We start from the raw sequence: 20,327 nt of genomic DNA, 5'->3' as shown, positions 1-20,327 counted from the left end.
ATTATATACTATATTCACAAACAGGTGAAAGCTGCTCTACCAAAACTACACAGGAGAAGCTACGTGATCTGAAACCAGGTGACTGGATCGTATTAAAAGACCTGAGGAGGTAAAACTGGAGAGTGTGCAGGTGGAACAGGTACTCCTCACAGAGATCACAGGGAGAGCAACTTGGGTCCACGCCAGGCATTGCAGACGGGTTCCTGAACCAATCAATAACCTCCCATCAAGTGTGCATCAAATCAGCAAGTGAGCCGACGCTTTCCCCTGCCTTGTGTTAGCGAGTGGGAGAGGGGTATGGATATCTCTAGTACCACATTTTTTCTGAAACTCACGAAGAGGCAGCACATTGAGTACAGGGGTAAGCTGAGGTCCCACTGCTGAGTAAGATGATGCTGGTTAACAAACAGGTGAAGACACCTGGGCAATCAGGATACAACTGGGGGAGGGGAGTTCACTGTCACGGCTACTACTATACCAGGGCATCACTCCCACCCCATGAGCCAACTCTAGAGACAGAAGAGAGATAACAGCTGACGTCTTTAATGAAGTAATGAGAACAGAGGACAGAATTTGGTATACGGCTATACCACGCAGAGAGGAGCAAAGACTCCCAGGTTCCTGAGGGTTGGAGCTGTGGTCTTGGCTGTCTGTGGGGGGATGGAAAGCTATGCTGATGAAAACCCTGGCACCTGTGTTGGTGATGATTGTGATGTTTGCATTGTTAGTTTGCTGTATCACCCCTTGTGTCAAAGCTATGATTGCTACCTGGATGCAGACTTCTGTTGGACAATATGTGAAATTCTTTTCCTCAGATTTTTTCCCATTTCCAGCACCGCTTGAAGAAGATGACTTTGTTTAACTCTGTTTAAATTTTCATTCTTCATATATACTCTACCTACAGTACAATCACATTCAATCGCATTCAATCAATGATTCATCTCATGCTAAGGCAAAGATCAATCATTTTATTTTATTCCCTTTTTTACCAGCAGCCAAATTATCTGGAGAGGTTTCCTCCCCTCCATAAAAAAAACGGACTAGGGGATAAAAACTGAATGAGTCATTGTTACTTTGGAAATACTTGATTCACTGCCATGAACCTACGAACCAGATCTTCAGGAATATTTTTACAGGCACACCACCAGTCATAGTCCCACCAGTCCCACCCAGAACTCTTTACTTCAGGTCCCCTTCTCTCTGTCAGTCTGTGCTGGCTTTTATCAGCAGCAAGGCAGCAGAGGTTCCTCCTCTTCACAACAAACAGACCAGATGTTAAAAGAAATAACTTTAGAAATCAGTGATTTGTCAGCGCTCTTCAGTGAACACAGGACATCTCAGAGTTGATGCATGGACATCCATGAGTGGATGGGACCTGAGCTGCCATTTGTTTTCTCTGATAACTTAAGATCCAGGCATCCGATGACTAAAATCCTTCACCCAGTTAAAATATATAGTTGAAAATGACCAAGGTGTAAGAAGTATAACTTGCAGCTCAATTTTAAGATTGACCAAATGAAATAGGCCGTAACCATGATTAAAATTGGTATTTCTCTGATTTGTGAATTGCTAGAAACATTTGGGATTTTTTGAGTAAGTACATAACTCAAAAATATATATACAACATAGGTGTAATCAATTTTAAATATTTGAATGTGGAAAAGTTACATATAACTGTAATCAAAGGTTTTTTTTTGAGTGCTTCTTCCACAGTAAGATAAAATATTACATAATTATATCTTTAATACTGACGCACCAATGTGTAAGCAGCATTTTGCTGTTGTAGCTGGTCTGTATTTAAAATTTTAAGTGGTTTCCAACCTAGGGGATCAAGCCCCTCTCAAGATAAATGTGTGTTGTGAATTTCCCCACTGTGGGACTAATATAAATTCTGTTGCCATGGCGCCGCGGATGGCTGCCTCGGTGTGTTGGTGCGCATTTTTTTGCCTTATTTTCTTTGTAAATCCAGTTTTCTGCTTTGGTTTCCGGAGCTCTTTCACCAGAGAAGAGCTCATTAATATCAGAGAAACAACTCCAGTGGATTTTTTTCCTACTTTTCTCGACTCTCCTGTGGGATTATTGGACATTTTGGTCAGAGGTCACTGACCGTTGCTCTCGCAGTGAAACGTGCCGGTGCGCTTGCGCGTCTCCGCCGGCGCGCACTCCGCACACCTCTCCCAGGTATCTTTCTCTCCAAGGTGCGTTCACTGCCCAACAAGCTGGATGAACTTCAGCTACTGGTGCAGAAGAACAGAGACTTTTCCTCATCTGCCGTCCTGTGCTTCACGGAGACGTGGCTGTGTGGATCGATCCGGACTCTGCGCTGGAGCTGGCCGGCTTCCAGCTCTTCAGAGCGGATCGCGACACAGAGCTGTCCGGCAAAACCAAAGGTGGAGGAATCTGCTTTTATGCAAACAGTGGCTGGTGCAGAGACGTGACAGTGATCCTGCAGCACTGTTCTCCTGACCTGGAGACTTTCATCATAAACTGCAGGCCCTTCTACTCCCCCCGTGAGTTCACCTCATTCATCCTGGTCGGTGTTTCCATCCCACCACAGGCCACAGCAGATACTGTGTGTGGAGCGGACCAACCCGGACTCCGTAGTTATTGTACTTGGTGACTTTAACAAAGATAACCTCAGTCATGAACTGCCCAAATACAGACAGTTTGTTAACTGCCCGACCAGAGAGGGGAACACTCTGGACCACTGTTACACCACAATCAGTGGTGCTTATCACGCCGTCCCCCGGGCTGCACTGGGCCACTCTGACCATGTCATGGTCCACCTGATTCCCACATACAGGCAGAAACTAAAACTGTGTAAACCTGTTGTGAAGACATCGAAGCAGTGGAGCAGTGAAGCCATAGAGGATCTGCGGGCATGTTTGGACTGCACTGACTGGGAGGTGTTCAGGACTGCTTCCAACAGTCTGGATGAGTTCACAGAGGCTGTGACGTCATACATCAGCTTCTGTGAGGACTGCTGTATCCCATCACGCACCAGGGTGAGTTATAACAATGACAAACCCTGGTTCACAGCTAAGCTCAGTCAGCTCAGGAGGCAAAAGGAGGAAGCTTTCAGGAGCGGGGACAGGGACAAGTTTAAAGAGTCCAAGTACAGGTTTAGCAAGGTGGTGAGAGAAGCTAAACAACTGTACTCTGAGAAACTTCAGCTCCAGTTCTCAGCCAATGACTCTGCTTCTGTCTGGAAAGGGCTCAGAAAGATCACAAACTACAAACCTAAACCCCCCCACTCCACTAACGACTTCCATCTGGCCAATGATCTGAATGAGTTCTACTGCCGCTTTGAAAGACAGTGGGACAAGCCTGACACTAACCTCCACATCAGAGCCACATCAGAACCCCCCTCCTCCTCCTCTACCAAAGGAACGTCTCTCTCTATCCTGGAGAGAGATGTCAACAGGCTTTTTAAGAAGCAGAACCCCCGCAAAGCAGCCGGTCCTGACTCTGTCTCTCCATCATCCCTGAAGCACTGTGCTGATCAGTTGTCTCCAGTGTTCACGGACATCTTCAACACCTCACTGGAGACCTGCCACGTGCCAGCCTGCTTCAAATCCTCCACCATCATCCCTGTCCCCAAAAAACCAAGGCCCACAGGACTAAATGACTATAGACCCATTGCCCTGACCTCTGTGGTCATGAAATCATTTGAGCGCCTTGTCCTGTCCCATCTCAAATCCATCACTGACCCACTCCTGGACCCCCTGCAGTTCGCCTACAGAGCCAACAGGTCTGTAGACGACGCCGTCAACATGGCTCTCCACTTCATCCTCCAGCACCTGGACTCCTCAGGGACCTATGCCAGGATCCTGTTTGTGGACTTCAGCTCTGCCTTCAACACCATCATCCCGGCTCTGCTGCAGGACAAGCTCTCCCAGCTGAGCGTGCCTGACTCCACCTGCAGGTGGATCACCGACTTCCTGTCTGACAGGAGGCAGCACGTGAAGCTAGGAAAGCACGTGTCTGACTCCCAGACCATCAGCACTGGATCCCCGCAAGGCTGCGTTCTTTCTCCTCTGCTCTTCTCCCTGTGCACCAACACCTGCACCTCCAGCCATCAGTCTGTCAAGCTCCTGAAGTTTGCAGACGACACCACTCTCATTGGACTCATCTCTGATGGCGATGAGTCTGCCTACAGGTGGGAGACTGAGCGTCTGGTGACCTGGTGCAGGCAGAACAACCTAGAGCTAAACGCTCTGAAGACAGTGGAAATGATAGTGGACTTCAGGAAGAGCCCAGCCCCACCCACCCCCATCTCCCTGTGTGACTCCCCCGTGGCCACCGTGGAGCATTTCCGCTTCTTGGGAACCACCATCACACAGGATCTCAAATGGGAGCTAAACATCAGCTCCCTCATCAAGAAAGCTCAGCAGAGGATGTATTTCCTGAGGCAATTGAAGAAGTTCAACCTGCCAAGGACTATGATGGTGAACTTCTACACCTCCATCATTGAGTCCATCCTCACCTCCTCCATCACCATCTGGTACGCTGCTGCCACGGAGAGGGACAATAACAGACTGCAGCGTATCATCCACTCTGCTGAGAAGGTGATTGGCTGCAATCTTCCGTCCCTCCAGGACCTGTACGCCTCAAGGACTCTGAGGCGTGCAGGGAAGATTGTAGCTGACTCCTCCCACCCTGGACACAAACTCTTTGTGACACTCCCCTCTGGCAGGAGGCTGCAGTCCTTCAGGACCAAAACCTCTCGCCACAAAAATAGCTTCTTCCCATCTGCTATTAGCCTCATCAACAAGGCTAGAGAGCCCCACTGTTGCTGATCAATTGCACCAATCACCAGAAAAAATTCCTTGTATGTGAAAACATACTTGGCAATAAAACTGATTCTGATTCTGATTCTGATTCTAATAAAGGCGATCTTATCTTATCTTAAATCTGAGGAGTCATGAGATGACTGATGATGTTGGAATGAAGATGAAAGTTCATCTATTTGGATTAATTTTTCAGACTTTTCTCTCATCTGAACTTTTTTTTAATTTTTTGAAATATTTGTGTCTCAAAAAAGTTGTTTTATGAAACCGTGGGAGAAGTTTAGAGATAAATGTCACTTTGATGAAGCAGACAACAACTGATAGACATGAAGTGACAGGGAGACCCAACCAAAACACACAAGCCAAAAAAAACTGGTACACAAGTTTAATCTTTTGATGTTTAATCTTTAGCAATGTATAGATGTTTTTCACTTCTCTTTCATGTAAAATCTTAATCTGCAAAGTCAACAGCAGCTATAATTGTCAAATATAGTTCAGTAAAAAGTACAGTATTTTTGTTTGAGATGTGGTGAAGTAGAAGTAAATGCTCAAGTAAATTACAAATACCTAAAAGTTCTACATAAGTACAGTTGTGAGTAAATAAAGAAAAACACGAATCAGACCTCTAGGAGAACATGTGATTATTCCACAAAATGACACTGAATGAATCTTTAACAGTTTGTCTCATTGTGAAGTGACAGGAGAGATGACCAGATAGGCAACGTCATCATAAGCCCTGTTAAAGAGATGGAAGTATGGATAGAGTCTCTCAGTGAAGGAGCAGCCGGTGAAGGAGTAGATGAGATCTGCAGTGTCTATGTCATAAAAGGAGACCAGACGGTCCTCATAATCCACAAACACCCCCACCCTCTTGGGGTATGATGTCAGAGAGAGTTCGACTAGAGAGTCAACAGCGAAGTAAGATCTTCCTTTGTGAAACCCTATTGCCCAGTACCCATCCTGAGGAGTCATTGAGATGTCGCTCTGACTAGTCCCAACTCCCAATCAATCTTCCCTTTAACCCCAACCTCATAGTAAAATCTGCCTTTGGAGAAACTCTGCCTCCCCAGGACACAGGGGCAATTAATAAATCTCTTTGGATAGTCTGGGATAAGATTAATTAAATAGCCACGTTTGACCTGTTTCAGATCATCAGACAGGATGAGCCAGGGATATGCTGTATCAGGATCCAGTGTCACGTCCACTGCGTACTGCTGGACACTCTTCAGCTCTGCCTTGTCCAGCAGCTTCTCCATGTCTCTACTGAGCGTCTTCTCTGGCTGAGCCACAGCGAGCAGCTCCGCCTCCATCCTTTTCTGCTTCAGCTCAGAGATTTCATCCTCCAGCGCCCTGAGGAAGCCCTCAGCCTTTTTCTCTGTCACTCTTTGCTTCATGAAGCTACACATGTAGCAAATCAAACGATTGTCTCAATTAGTTTAGCCAGGCTTCTCTCAACAGACTCCATCAGAGCAGTGAAGACCTCAACAGCGACTGCTGTTTCTACATGTGTAGCTTCATGACTGACCTCCACCAAGCGTTTGATATCCTGAATCTTCAGTTGCTTCTGCTGGATCATCTGCTCAATTTCAGCCTCTGCAATTTCAGCTCGACCTTCTTTCCTACACAGTCTTCTTCCAGGGGAACAACACCATGTGTCCTGTGGTCTAAAATAACCTTAGACATCCAGACACACATCAGGAACACAAAGACGAACATCTTCTGTTTGGTTTTACTGCAGACGTCACGTTGAACGTTTCGCTCTGAGCCTCTGAGGTTGGTTTCCTGTTGAGCTGACTGTCTGAACTGAGCGGCCACCACCGGGATCAGAGTATTGACCTGTAGCTCAGGTTTCGGGCGGAAAAACCTCATTACAGTTGGGACACTGGCAGCTGCCAGTGTTATTATCCCAGTGTTCAGTGATGCAGGTGTTACAGAAGTTGTGTCCACATGGTAAAGTGACTGGATCCCGGAGCACATCCAGGCAGATGGAGCACTGAAGCTGATCCCTAGTCAGCACACACCTGGCGGTCGTCATTCTGTACACAGGGAAAACAAAGGAAAAGTGTGAGGAAAATCAGTGAGAAACCAAATTGCAGTGTGAAGCTCCATTTGTTAAGTTACAGTTTAAGAGTGGAGAATCCTTGAGTAGAGGTGAAGCTTCCTGTTGATGCTGGAGGCTGCTGCACTCACCAGTGTTTGGCAGAGACTCTGCTGTGTCTGAGACAAACCTGGTGAAATGAAGTCTGGTTTTACTACACGAAGAAGCTTTAGTGACGCCCCCCTTGCCCATTTTTGGATTAGGATTTAGGCGGAGTCAGACACTGCCAAGATCAGGCCATGGAGCTCTGGAACAACCTCCCCACTGACATCAGACTGTCTGACTCAATTCAAATCTCCAAATCCACACTTAAGACTTACTATTATGCCTTAACTTTCAGTTAGATGTATATTCTTCCATAACCTCAGGTGTTTAGAGGTTATTGTAAACTGTCTGAAATCATTGAATTATTCTAACTGATTGTTTTTTGATTCCCCTCAAGGACATGAGTGCCCAGGCTGTGTGCCCTGCTCCTTCTCCTTCTCCATTTCCCTGCGACCCCACCACCCACCCCTACCCCCTCCTCTCTCCTTCTTTCTTTCTCTCCTCAGCCATAGGGTCTGAATCTGCAGTTGAAAACCACCCACTGCCCCATGATCCTGCTCATCACCTGCTGCTAAATTTATTAATGATAATAATAATAATTTTTAGTATTATTTTGTCCCAGAAAGGAATTATTAGTAATAACAGGGGACCCAAGCACCAGCTACCGGTCGATAGAACAGTCAATCAAGACTGCAAGACCAGGCAGACCAACTTGTGCACCGCCTGGATTGACTACAAGAAAGCCTACGGCTCAGTGCCACACAAATGGATACTGAAATGCTTGGAAATGTATAATATCAAGAGGACACTAAGAGCCTTCATCAAGAACTCAATGGGGCTGTGGGCTGTGTGTGGCATATACCAAGGTGATGCACTATCCTCACTGCTGTTCTGCACAGGCCTGAACCCCCTCAGCCAGATCACTGGCTACAGATCCTGGTTCCAAAGTGGAACAACCGTCAGTCACCTCTACTTTTCGTTTATAGTCATGAACTTCAGCTCTATAAATACATGAGCCACTGAACAGTGTTGACACTGATGATGGCCAAATGCAAACAAAGTTGTGTGTGGACCTTCTTCATTTCTGAGAACAACAACGAAGCAGTTTGTGATGTGTGTGTGTGTGTGTGTGTGTGTGTGTGTGGAGACTGTGAGGTGCTGTGGCAACACCACAAAGATTGTGTCCTGTGATCACATCTCAGCTGTTTGACAATCACCTCAGAGTTACTGAACGTGACCTCTCAGCTGTGTTTGTGGTGTTGGTGCCTTTGGGAGGATTTTTTTAATGCAGATATCAGACAATTAATATGGCTTGTGGTTAATTGATTAACCAGTGTGAGGAAGCCTGTGCTTGTGAGGTGTGTTATATTATTCATATGTTAGCTCTAACTTCCACATATCAGTGACTGCGCTCACCATATATGACTTGTTACTTAGCTTGTTAACTAGCAAATTAGCCTGCAAATGAATTAGTCTTGGGTTAGCCTTTAAGCAAGATGCCCAGACGCTCAGCTGTGCTAACGATGCTAACAGGAGAGCATGCTTGCCACAGTTATCAAGCGTTTTCAAGGGAGCCTGATTCAGATGCTGAAGTATCAATGAACAGCAACTTCTGAGTTTCTTGGTCTGTAGGACATCTTCTTTCGATCTTTTTAAAGTGGTAAATGGTGCACTGAACTTATTTTCTTTATTATTAAAGAATAAGAAAGAATAGTCTGATGTCTTATTTGAAAGGGTTATAGGCTTCTTATTATTTCCCTTCTCTGAACATATTAAGCTTTTATACAACGTATCAATATTGCATCGATATCGGCGATGCCAGCTTGGGTATTACTTGGTATAGTCTTTATTGGCAGTTCCTCTATTCAAGACCCCTGCTTCCTGAGGCCCATCCTTTGCCCAATCCTGGCCAGATGACCCTGGCAGCAGAAGTGAGGAAATGCCCAGCAACAGTGAAACAGAAAAAAGAATTTGAACAACTTAACATAGCTTTATATAAATGAACATAAATGTTAAACATACAAAAAATTAACTAAATGTGTGTGCTACAAATTAAACTAATATATTTAAAACAAATTGAATAAGTGATAGGTATGTTGTATGAAATACAGACCTATGTGTCATCCTCTATGTGTTTGTGTGTATGTGCAGTATGGGTGTAAAAGTGTCAAATCTAAGATAACTGAAAGGTGTCAGTGCATGTGGGTTACTGACATTTATTGTGTGGTTGCAAGTGCGGCCACCACAATAGGAAATACTGGACCTTCCTTTATGAAAAGAAAGGTTATAATGTCCACAAATTCCTTGTGGCAGCAAAGTGATACATGTTTGCAGTTTCACCACGGCAGACCCTTGTAAATGAGGAAACAAAGAGCTTTTATGCTTGTGATATGATCCAAAACTAGTCTAGACATCCTTGCATGACTGGCTGAGCTCCATAAGGATTTCCTCTCTTTCAAATCTGTGAGTCACCTTGAAGAACAGGGGCGGCGTGGTGGAGCAGTGGTTAGCACAGTTTGTGGGTTGCCTCCGGGAACTCCAGCTTCCTCCCACAGTCCAAAGACAAGCACATTAGGTTAATTGGATATTCTACATTGCCCGTAGGTGTGAGTGTGAGCGTGAATGGTTGTTTGTCTCTATATGTCAGCCCTGTGATAGACTGGCATCCTATCCAGGGTGTACCCCGCCCTCATCCAGCGTCAGCTGGGATTGGCTCCCGCCCCCCCACAACCCCGTACAGATAAGCGGTATAGATAATGGATGGATGGACCTTGAAGAACAATTTACTTTCTAGTTAACAGTCTCATCATCATCATAACAAAATAATATATAATATATACAGTCTACGGTCGCCACTTGGAAAAAACAAACTTTCTTTTATTTTGTAGACAAAATTGCTAAGGAGGAAGTGATTCTGTGGAGAACTGTGGCTGCCATGACGGTTATCTATTGTAGAATCAGGCCTGATGCCTGCCTTTGTGTCTGTCATTCACTCCCAACATGGATAAAAGTATAATAAACATCTTCAAGTGGGGGAGATCTGTTTCGACATTAGCTACTTTAATGTGAGACTAATTATCAGATTATCAAAATAATATGGCGGACCAGATATAATTACTGGCAGGCCAGTTTTGGATGCCAGTTGCCGACCACTGGACTAATTGTGTATACATCCCCCAACCAATACACAACCAATTGTTAGGTGTCCTCATGTATGTCCTAATCCACTAGGGGGCATAAACCCCCTATGAATGGGGGTGATTTCCTTATTGCTGTTTGAACTGATGAAGACATTCAGATGCATCAAACCATATTTAACTTCTCAGCTTAAGACCAGGGGAATATTTTGTTTATCTATGGGAAAATCCTATACCCAATCAATATTTCTAACAAATCCAAATGCTCATATAGTTGATGTCTCTCATCACTGTATCACACAGCAAATAAGTTTTTATGCCTCCTTGCTGGTGACACAAGGGCCAAAGACATTATGTTTTTGGTTTGTCCATTAAAATTTTCACTTGCATTCATGGATGAATGATTAGAGTTTGGTGGTCAATGATCAAAGGTCTAGGTCATGGTGACCTCACAAAAAACAGTTTTGGTTGTGAATGCAGTATCTCGGGAACTCCTCAAAGGAATCCCTTAAAATTTGGCACAAATGTCCATTTGGACTCAATGATTAGATTTTGGTGATCTAAGGTCAAGGTCACTGTGACCTCACAAAACATGTTTTTGACTTCTTGAATGTCATATGTCACTACTGTCTTGAGGGAATTTCTTCAGATTTGGCATAAACATTCATATATATAATACATCCCCTTTTAGGTCACATATATGCCAACACCACTCTTGATAAAAGGACATAAATGTCATATATTACATTTCTGTGTGGGACCCCCTACTCCCCATCTGCTCAACTTTTATTTCTAATAAATGTTGTCAAAATATATAAATTTTTTAATTTCTTAACTGACTAATTTAAACAAATAGAACTCAGCTTTTTTTTTTACCAACTGATTCTCAATACATCTAGTTGAAAAGAATAATGTAGAGGCAGTTTTTATTCTCTTGTGTTTGCAAGAGTACTGACTACCGATGAGTGTATGACGTGAACATGTTTTATAATGTTATAATGATGTATTTTTTAATATTATTTTGCTTTGAAAATGTCTGTTTGATAAAAATAATCTCTTTACTTCATTATATATAAACAGTGTTATTGTTAGAAAATACTAGTAAACCCTGACAGTGACCATTTACTTTGAGCATGATAAATGCCATACTTCAAGCACAACTACTTTATAACCACGAAAGGTTGTGTGAATGGGTGTGTGTATACATGTTAATGACCATGTCAGACGACTATAATGTGGTCACTGTATATTCTGCAGCATGTCAGCAAGTGACTTGGGACCAAAGTCCAACACATGATCAAGAATTCAGGAAGTGACTTTTAGGGAACTTGTGGAGACTGTGAGAAATCACTGTGTGAAAAGGTAGAAACGCATTGTTTGGTTCTCTGTAGTTTCCTCTGTGCTCGTCTTACTTCACTCTCACTTCTTTGTCGTTCTTTTTTTGATCTTCTCTCTGTTTTGTCCCATTCTGCTTCCCTTTGTGCTCTGTGCATGTTTCTTTTCTTGCATTCAGTTTTGTTTTCCTTACTGAGAATACTGTTTTGTTGTCCTCTTTCTCTTTCTCTTTTTTTTCTTTCTCTTTGTCTCCACCTGATCATTCTGTAATGGACCTAGAGAGATTGATCATGACAGAGAATGTTTCTTCTCTCATTTCTCACTCAGGCTCTTTGAGTGTGATCTTATCAAAGCTCTAATCTGCGTTTGTTGACATTTTTATGTATGTGAACAAATGTGAGCACACTTGTATGACTATGTGTGTATGTTACTGTGTGTTTTAGAGATGGAGATCAGCTTTGTGTTGCTGTGTGTGTCGCTGGTAGCTAGTGTGACACCGGTGTCAGCTGCAGCAAAGGTAAAACCTTGTTTTATTACACGTTTTCCTTTTTAATGAACTAAATCTATTAATCACTGTTTGGAAAAAGATGACATTTTTTCATTTTAAAAATCTTTATTTATGTCCAACACAGTGGACTTATAATACATATATCAACAAATAACAAAAAAGTGAATATACAATTAATTTGAATACACTCAGCAAAGAGACACTGTGCAACAACATTGCACCATACCAATTAACTGATGGACATACATACAACAGAAGTAATGAGATGAACTCCTAAATCGCAGACTATCTATCAGGCACATGCTTAAAAAAACAAACAAATGAAAGTCGTTATCAGAGTAAAAAAACCATGAACTACACAAATATTAATCCAGTGTCCTACAAAATTCAAATGAAACAAAGCGTGATACATTCCTTTACTGCTCCCCTGCGCAGACTTACAGTGTTATGATGTACAACACAGTCATTCAAAATGCTGCATGTAGACAGATGTTACACAGTGAGCAAGAGTTATGCTTCCCCTGAGCAGCAACACCCTTTTCTAGTTTCCTCAGTGTCCATGCAGCGGCAACTCACATGCACCACCTAGTGTTTGGATATATTGTATAAATGCATATAAATAAATGACCCCGATTAAACTGCATCTGCAGTCAGCATGCTCCCTGTAGCTTTATGTCTCTCTCCTGAACAGTGTTCCTGCCAAGACCAATATAAACAAATAAATACAGAATATTATTCCCTCTTCTCATTTTTTCACTCATTCATATCCTTTCCTAGGTTTTTCTTTGATATGATGATTTTGTGGTAATAGTATTATTATACAGGCCATTTGTTGTGCATGTCATCTATGTGTTAAAATTGTGTTACTAGATCTAGATGACATATAACAACATATTTGTATATGTGTATTGTAGCTGGGTATCATAGAGAGCCTCCTGTTGGCCACCGTCCAGCGTCCCTGGCTCTGGGGTGTCTACGTCTTCACTGTTGGACTTCCCATCATTCTCTTCATTAGCTTCATGTGGCCTGAGAAGGTACAGTAAGCTTGTGTGTGAACAAACTGTTCAGCTATAAAAAGACTAATGTGTGTGTTTGTTTGTGTGAAGCGGTTTGGGCCTCCTGATCAGGAGTATTACTACAAGAAGTCTGATGATGCTCAACCAGATGATCCTGAGCCCTCAGAGCAGACAGAGTCTCTGGATACCAAAGGTAATGTGTCATTTTTAGATTATTACAGGAAGTCATAGCAAAGGACACAGAATTAATAGCATGTTACTTGTGGTAGTGATGATAATGGCAGTAATGGTATTATTTGCACCGCTCTTCTCTTCTCTTCTCTTCTCTTCTCTTCTCTTCTCTTCTCTTCTCTTCTCTTCTCTTCTCTTCTCTTCTCTTCTCAGGAGAAGCAGATAAAGCTGTAACCAGGAAGAGAGACACCAGGCATAACCAGAGGAAGTCTGATTTAAACTCCTGAAGGTGAGTCTCAACAGATAATGTGGAGGCGATAATGACTTATAATGTGATAAAGTTGATTCTGAAGGTGCAAAAGCTCATCTGGATGTGTTACTAGATCACATTTACTTACTGGTGCAGATACGAAGTATGATCTCGTGTCTGAATAAACAGTGTGTATGATCGAAGTGAACAGAGAGTGAACAGTTCTTTTTATAAATACCCCATGACCACGTTCTGAGAAATGTTCTGGCTCTGTGATATCAAGCAAAAACATGGAATCCAGGCACCGTTAACGCGCTGTGTCGAGCGGGAAGTCTGGCAGAGAGGTCGTACATCATCTTGCAAAATACTTGAACTCCTTTTCAGCAACAGATGCTAAATGTCAAGACCACTTTCTCATGTTGTATTTGCTGCTTTGCCAAATTTGTATGTTGAATTTTCTGTGTGAAAATATAAAGGCCATTTGAAACAGTGTTGATTTAATTGCCACAACTCTTTTTATAAAACATGAATAAAAATGGCTGCTGTTTCACTGAGTGTTTCACTGGTCAGTGAAAGAGTGGGTGATAAAAAAACTGATTTTGAATGTTTTTGGTTGTGTGTTTAGGATCATTGATCAATGCAACAATCTCGGGAGAGGAAGCTCTACCAGCTGTCAAGAGGATGCTGAGTAATCTTATCTCTGGCCAGTAATACTGAGGACTGACTAATAAATATATTTCATTATGGCATTGCTTCATTAAAAGTATCAGCATAGTCAGGGTTCAATGGTTTATGAAGCTAAAATAAATATTCCTCAGTATTCCAGTTTGGTATATTACAATATTTCAGTGTACATGCATGAAGATGCCAGATATGAAGCTGGATGGTAATGTACATTTTATTTGTTTTTGGGCAAATAAAAAACTCAGTTTGACACAAAATGATTTTTTTTCCTTTTTTTTGGGGGGGTTCAGGATCTCTTAGTAACCTCCACATATACATCATATACGTCACATCTGAGCTATTTAAAGGCGCTATATGTAAGTTTTGCTATTGCTACATAGCCAACATTAGCATTAACAGATGTTTACTTACCAGTCTACGAGAAATATTGTGAGCTCAGCATAAAACTTGATTCCTTTTCTTGCCAGCAGTTGTCTCTATGATTTTTCTTGTACTGAAGTTAGCATGCTAACCAGCTAGCCCCAGCCCGTCGTTTTCCCTTTCCAATAGCAACTCACTGTAGCCTCCAGTCTGTCCTGAAGACGTAGGCATATCATAACCTCTTGTATCATAAACACAACAACAGTCGAAACTCTTGACAAGCTACAACTGCCACCACCCACTCCCTGCAGAGAAAACTTAGAAATAGCCCCTTTAACAAGGATTCGTTGTCTGATTCTTGTCGTTATTGATTGCAACTAATTTGGGCCATATCCTGGCATGTTTGAAATGACACATCTATATTAAATCACATTAAAACACATCTACATTAAAGTCAAGAAAAGAAAAAAAATCATATTTTGTTAAAAGTAAAATATTTGGGGAAATATTAATTTTGCTTTCATATCATATAAAACCTGTAGTTTCGCCAGTTTCCACATTGCTACTAAAACCTGTCTTCCTTTCCTGGTTAGAAATATTTGAGTCTTCTCCATTTTGAACAATCAGCAACATCCACATTATTCACTCGAGTTCCTCTGTGATTCTTCGAGATAAAATTTCTCCTTTTGCTCTGCCTCTTCCTGTGCCATTCAGAGCTGACCTTAAGTCGGCATTAAGCTTACAGCATTTATTTGAAATGGCACAATACAGCTCATCAAATAAATTAGCATTAGTCTCTTAATGACACTTGCAGAACACCACCTGGATAAGTGGGCATGCAGCAACAGGAAAAATCACAGAGCTGGCAGGAGGAGAACAGAAGAGAGTGATGAGAAGAAGAGAAGATAAGACAGACGAGTGAACATAGGCAAAAAGAGAGAGATGTGGGGATGTTGGGCAACATTTAAAGCATCGTCTTCTCTGACCAAATGCATATGTTTGTAGAGGAATATGGTGATAGTGTTTTTCACGTGATCTCCTGTTAACATGACAAAGTAATACTTCTATTCTTTTCTATTCTGTTCTGTTACACCGGACCAGAAAAGTGGTTTTCTGAAAAGTGCAGCCAATTTTGGCAAGTCTGGATCTGTTCTAGACCCTCCCTGCATATTTTCTATCATATTTTATGACTGTAGAGAATCAGGTATTTCATCAGTTTCTGGTTCCCCTTGGCCACAGCTTTGTTTTCCCCCAGGTGTGGGGAGAATTGAACATGCTGTTGGGCAAAAATCAAACAGATTAAAGTAAACTCTGAGAGGTAGACGTCTCCTTCCTTGACTTCTGGTCCTTTAGTTTTGTGCTGTCTAAACAAGAAGAGGATGAGAGGCTCACTGCAGCTGCTCACAGGGCTGATAGTCATCACAGCTTGCTCTCAGGCTCTCTGTGTAAGTACTCCGAAAATGACCAGTTATCAGCTTTGCTGTTTTGCATTTAATTTGGAAATATATCAATTCTAAGCCAAAAATCTCCTTGTTTGTGAGTTTATGCCAGTGCAAGTGTGCTTCTGTGTATTTTTTCACATGTAGGAACGCATTATCATTCTCTACCTTAATGTGTGGTCGTCATTGTGGCTACATATGTAGAAGTGATGAACTGAGGTTGGTCTTGTTGGTGCTAAATATATTTCATGTGGTCATTTCGTCAGACAGGACTATTTCCAGCAAATGTCACAAGAAATGTTCACACACTAACAAATGTCCAAATTTAGTCTCTTTTTCAGAAGGCTACCGCTCTCATATCTGAATATTCACTATTGAACTGCAGCCAGCTGCTGGCTAGCTTAGCTTAGCTATAGACTGGAAAAAGGGGGAAACAGCTAGCTTGGCTAGACGACAGACGTCACCTTCTAGCACCTCTGTACCTCACTAATTAATGTGATATACTGTATCTTGTTTGTTTGTGTTGTGACTGTCATGTTGCCAGACAACCAGCAGAGAGCAGAGACCCCAGTCAAGAAATGGTTTGGTGCAAAGGATTTTTACCCTTTTTCTTTAATATGGAGTAAACAAACGAGCTATATTATGGTAATTAGTGAGCTTCAGAGATGATGGTAGGTGGATTTTGTTACCTTTGGACAGAGCCGGGCTAGCTCTTTATGCTAAGCTAAGATAGCTAAATTTATTGGACCAATACTGGGGTGTGGTATCAGTCTTTTCATCTAACTCTCTGCAGGAGAGCATATCAGCATATTTCCCAAAATGTCAAAATGTTCTTGTAAAGTTAGATTTCAGGTTAGATCTTTGTTTTAGCTCAGATTAGTGCCAGGGTTTGCTCGTTTTAAGTTAAGAAGATGAAACTTCGCCTTGCTGCAGCGAGTTTAAAAGTAATAATCTATGAAACATTCAGTAGTGTATCAATTTGATAATGTGCTGCACACTTTTTATATACAGTCTATGGCTGCACACTAATAACACACAATAGTGTGCCTGCTGTATATCCACATTTTCTACATTTCCTTGGAAACCAGTATTTTACAGACCAAATAACAGTGAAAGAAAGCACTAAGAAAAGACGAAACTAAAGAGAGGTCATGGGGTCATGAATATGAATGAAGCTCCTCACTTATATGGCAGTACAAATCGTCTACGTCTAAAGTGTGTGTGTGTGTGTGTGTGTGTGTGTGTGTGTGTATGTGTGTAGGCATCAGACAGTTGCAGTGAGGGGGTGGCTCGTCTGCGGGAACGGGAGAAGCTTCTGAAGGGCCAGCTTCAGAAACAAGAACGCCTCCTACGCAGATTACAATTGCTGAACCAACCTGGCAACAAGATCCAAGCAAAAGTCGACCAGACCCTGGACACCGAGTACACAGGTCAGACAGGCCCCTGGCCTGAGAAGTGGGAAACAACATTTCTAAACTAAACTCAAAACACTGCATTCCAGGTGTCATGTGTAGAAACAGGAACCAGATGATGTACTAAATACAGAGTGCGTATTTGTGTGTGTGTGTGGGTGTGTGTGGGTGTCAGACTGCTCCCAGCTCTACACTTCTGGCATCAAATCCAGTGGTTTCTACAGAATTAAAAACATCAATGTCTACTGTGATATGAGTGAAGGAGGTGGTTGGACTGTCATACAGAGACGGATCAATGGAACAGAGAGATTCAACAGGTGAGGTCTGATAACTATTAGTGTCAAATAGTGAAATCATGGGAGAAGTAATCTGTCTATCTATCTATCTATCTATCTATCTATCTATCTATCTATCTATCTATCTATCTATTAGGTCATGGGCGGAGTATAAGGATGGTTTTGGAGACATGAATGCAGAATTTTGGCTTGGAAATGACAACCTGCATCGCATCACTGCACAAGGTCAACACCACTTCTAAAAGCTATTAGTCAATTTCCCCTTATTGATAATGGATCAATCATTATGTGTAATTTGAAAGGTGAACCCACAGATGTTTTTCTACCATGCTGTGGAGTGTTGTTTACAACTTTTTTTTTTACCAACTACCAAAAACAAACAAACAAATAAACAAAAGAAATATATAACTGATGTAAAGAAAACTAATGTTAAATGTCTTTTTTTGTTGTGTTGATATAGTTTTATTTTTTTCTCAAATTCAGAAGACTTATATTGTTTAAATCTGTCTGTTTCAGGGAATTACTCTCTGAGGATTAACCTGGAGGACTTCAATGGTAACCAGCGCTACGCTGAGTACAAGAACTTTATCGTGGCTGATGAAAAGGTGTTGATGCTGACTGACAATTAAAATGCAGAAAAAACACAGATATTTTACTGAGGGCAAAAATAATAATAAACAATAAATATTTGATTGGGGAAAGTAAATCATGTATAATAACTACTTTGTGGATCTAATTATCTTGCTTTCATGTGTTTACATTTACATTTTTTCGTCTTCCTCCTAATGTACAGGATTGATACCACTTTCATGTCTCTACACTAAATATGAAGCTAAAACCAGTTGCTGATTAGCTTATTGTAGCATAGTAGTTGGGAGAAACAGCTGGATCTGTCCAAAGATATAAAAAATATATTTATCAATACCCATAAAGCTCAGTAATAAACAGGTTCTACCTTTTGTTATGTGTGAAAACAAGTTGTGGTTTCACAGGGATTTGTGGGCTGAATGTACTTCTTCATATTTTGTGTACAGACATGAGAAGAGTACTAATGTTCTCATCATAAACTCTGCAAGACAGTGAATTTTCCAAAATGTTGACCCATTCCTTTGATTTTCAGGTTCTGCACTGTGACCAGCTCTTCTCATATCTCTCTCTGCAGGATCAATACCAACTTACTTTTGGAGCCTATGTAGGAACAGCTGGAGATGCTCTGTCTGGAAGTCATCAGGTTGGTGTGTCAGAGTGGGCCAGTCACCAAGGCATGAAATTCAGCACCTACGACCGGGATAATGATAACTACCAGGAAAACTGCGCCCAGGAAGACAAAGGCGGGTGGTGGTTCAACAAGTACGATGCAAACATAAGACAAGTTGCACACAGCCATCCATTTCTGTAAAAAAAATAACTATAATATTATTTCCCCTTCTCTTTTTCTTGAGGTGTCACTCAGCCCATCTTAATGGCATGTACTACCCCAGTGGTCACTACAGTGCAGCGACAGATGATGGTATAGTTTGGTACACTTGGAGAGGGTGGTGGTATTCCCTGAAGACCAGCATCATGAAGCTGCGACCCACTGACTTCAAAATTGACCCAGCCGACGACCCCAATGCTGTTAATCATGGTCCACCTTCCTAGATCAGACAGATATCAAATCTTTGTTTTGGGGCAGAAACAGCTTGGCAAGTAGTAAAATCACATTTTACATTTAAAACAGTTTAAAACAGTTTAAATCTAAATATGATCCTCTTAAATCCCACGTGGACTAGCAGTAACCAAGCAAAGTAAATACAGCCAAGATGTCTCAACGATTCCATCACCCAAACATCTGAAGTGGTAAATGAAACTGGACACTTTAACAGTAAAGTGAAACTTAAGGTAGCTTGCATAGCAATGTATTTGTAATGTCAGGACTTTCTGCCTGTTTTAGAGACATGAATGTTGGGAAGTAGCACATGCCCACAGCTGTATCTTTTGGTTAAGAAAAGGGAATCATCATGGTGTGTGTCACAGATACAGACAGAAACATTAGACTGAAGACGGTGAAAAGAGTCATTATTGTGTCACAAAAGCTTTTTTTTTTTTTTAGAAACTAACATATGATAAAAGCAACATGCCATCATATTCTTAAGGCTACAATAGCATGGAGTGAGCTGAGCTCATTTGCCTTTTTGTTATTAAGATGAACATGAATTGTAAATATATCACAAATAATTGAAATAAAGGATTGCTAATACATTCTTGAAAACAAAGAACGGTTTCTTTAGTTACTACAAGTGGCTTGAAATAAAACAACAACAAAAAAACAAATATCAAGGATAGGGTTTTACTACACTCTGTACTTCATCTCACTCTTACATGTTATTATTTACAAATCAGCTTGTGAACTTTCATTTAGCTCTGTCTCTCTGCCAATTGCTTTATTAACATGGTTCAAGAAATAAACCAAGGAAACACTTTCTTTTGACCATTGAATTATTTCATATTGATGTTATTGTACACGTCAGTATTCATAGCAAAAATCTTGAACAACTCCAGGTGCCAAACCACTGTCGGAAATCGAGAACTGTAAATGTCACTCACAGGTAATGTATTAGAGATAATTATTCTGAAGTCTCATATAGAGAATGTGGACATAATGGTAAAATTATTTTGAAAATTTAAAGGGCTTTAAATCTGCTAAATGTTGAGCAGAACTACTGTATCATCCATAATGTGTTTACAAGAAAACAGTGGAGTGTAAAAATCACCAACACCCACATTTTGAATTGATGATATTGTTT

General features: G+C 41.5%; 2 protein-coding genes and 1 pseudogene across 3 annotated transcripts; 2 read left to right on the top strand and 1 right to left on the bottom strand.

Annotated features, from left to right (window-relative positions):
* Positions 1 to 5,351: 5,351 nt before the first annotated feature.
* On the bottom strand, positions 5,352 to 6,196 carry LOC139606304 (zinc finger protein RFP-like; annotated as a pseudogene).
* Positions 6,197 to 11,333: 5,137 nt separating this feature from the next.
* Positions 11,334 to 14,291, top strand: LOC139605966 (calnexin-like). Its single transcript, XM_071457874.1, has 6 exons — positions 11,334 to 11,432; positions 11,849 to 11,922; positions 12,828 to 12,947; positions 13,020 to 13,122; positions 13,314 to 13,389; positions 13,976 to 14,291. The coding sequence occupies exons 2-5, from the start codon at positions 11,851 to 11,853 to the stop codon at positions 13,385 to 13,387; spliced, it is 369 nt and encodes a 122-aa protein (XP_071313975.1). The 5' UTR covers positions 11,334 to 11,432; positions 11,849 to 11,850; the 3' UTR covers positions 13,388 to 13,389; positions 13,976 to 14,291.
* Positions 14,292 to 15,598: 1,307 nt separating this feature from the next.
* On the top strand, positions 15,599 to 20,005 carry LOC139606201 (fibrinogen-like protein 1). Of its 2 annotated transcripts, none has more exons than XM_071458238.1 (7): positions 15,599 to 15,839; positions 17,095 to 17,263; positions 17,421 to 17,562; positions 17,678 to 17,766; positions 18,058 to 18,146; positions 18,704 to 18,891; positions 18,984 to 20,005. In XM_071458238.1, the coding sequence occupies exons 1-7, from the start codon at positions 15,774 to 15,776 to the stop codon at positions 19,180 to 19,182; spliced, it is 942 nt and encodes a 313-aa protein (XP_071314339.1). In that variant the 5' UTR covers positions 15,599 to 15,773; the 3' UTR covers positions 19,183 to 20,005. The 2 variants fall into 2 exon arrangements, with proteins under 2 accessions (XP_071314339.1, XP_071314340.1); XM_071458239.1 differs by lacking the exon at positions 15,599 to 15,839 and adding an exon at positions 16,293 to 16,504.
* Positions 20,006 to 20,327: the final 322 nt, after the last annotated feature.

Source organism: Trachinotus anak, unplaced genomic scaffold, assembly GCF_046630095.1.
Source record: "Trachinotus anak isolate AG129_WGS33_773 ecotype Australia unplaced genomic scaffold, CSIRO_AGI_Tana_v1 ptg000021l, whole genome shotgun sequence".
NCBI lineage: Eukaryota > Metazoa > Chordata > Actinopteri > Carangiformes > Carangidae > Trachinotus > Trachinotus anak.
This window is presented reverse-complemented; position numbering and strand designations above follow the sequence as displayed.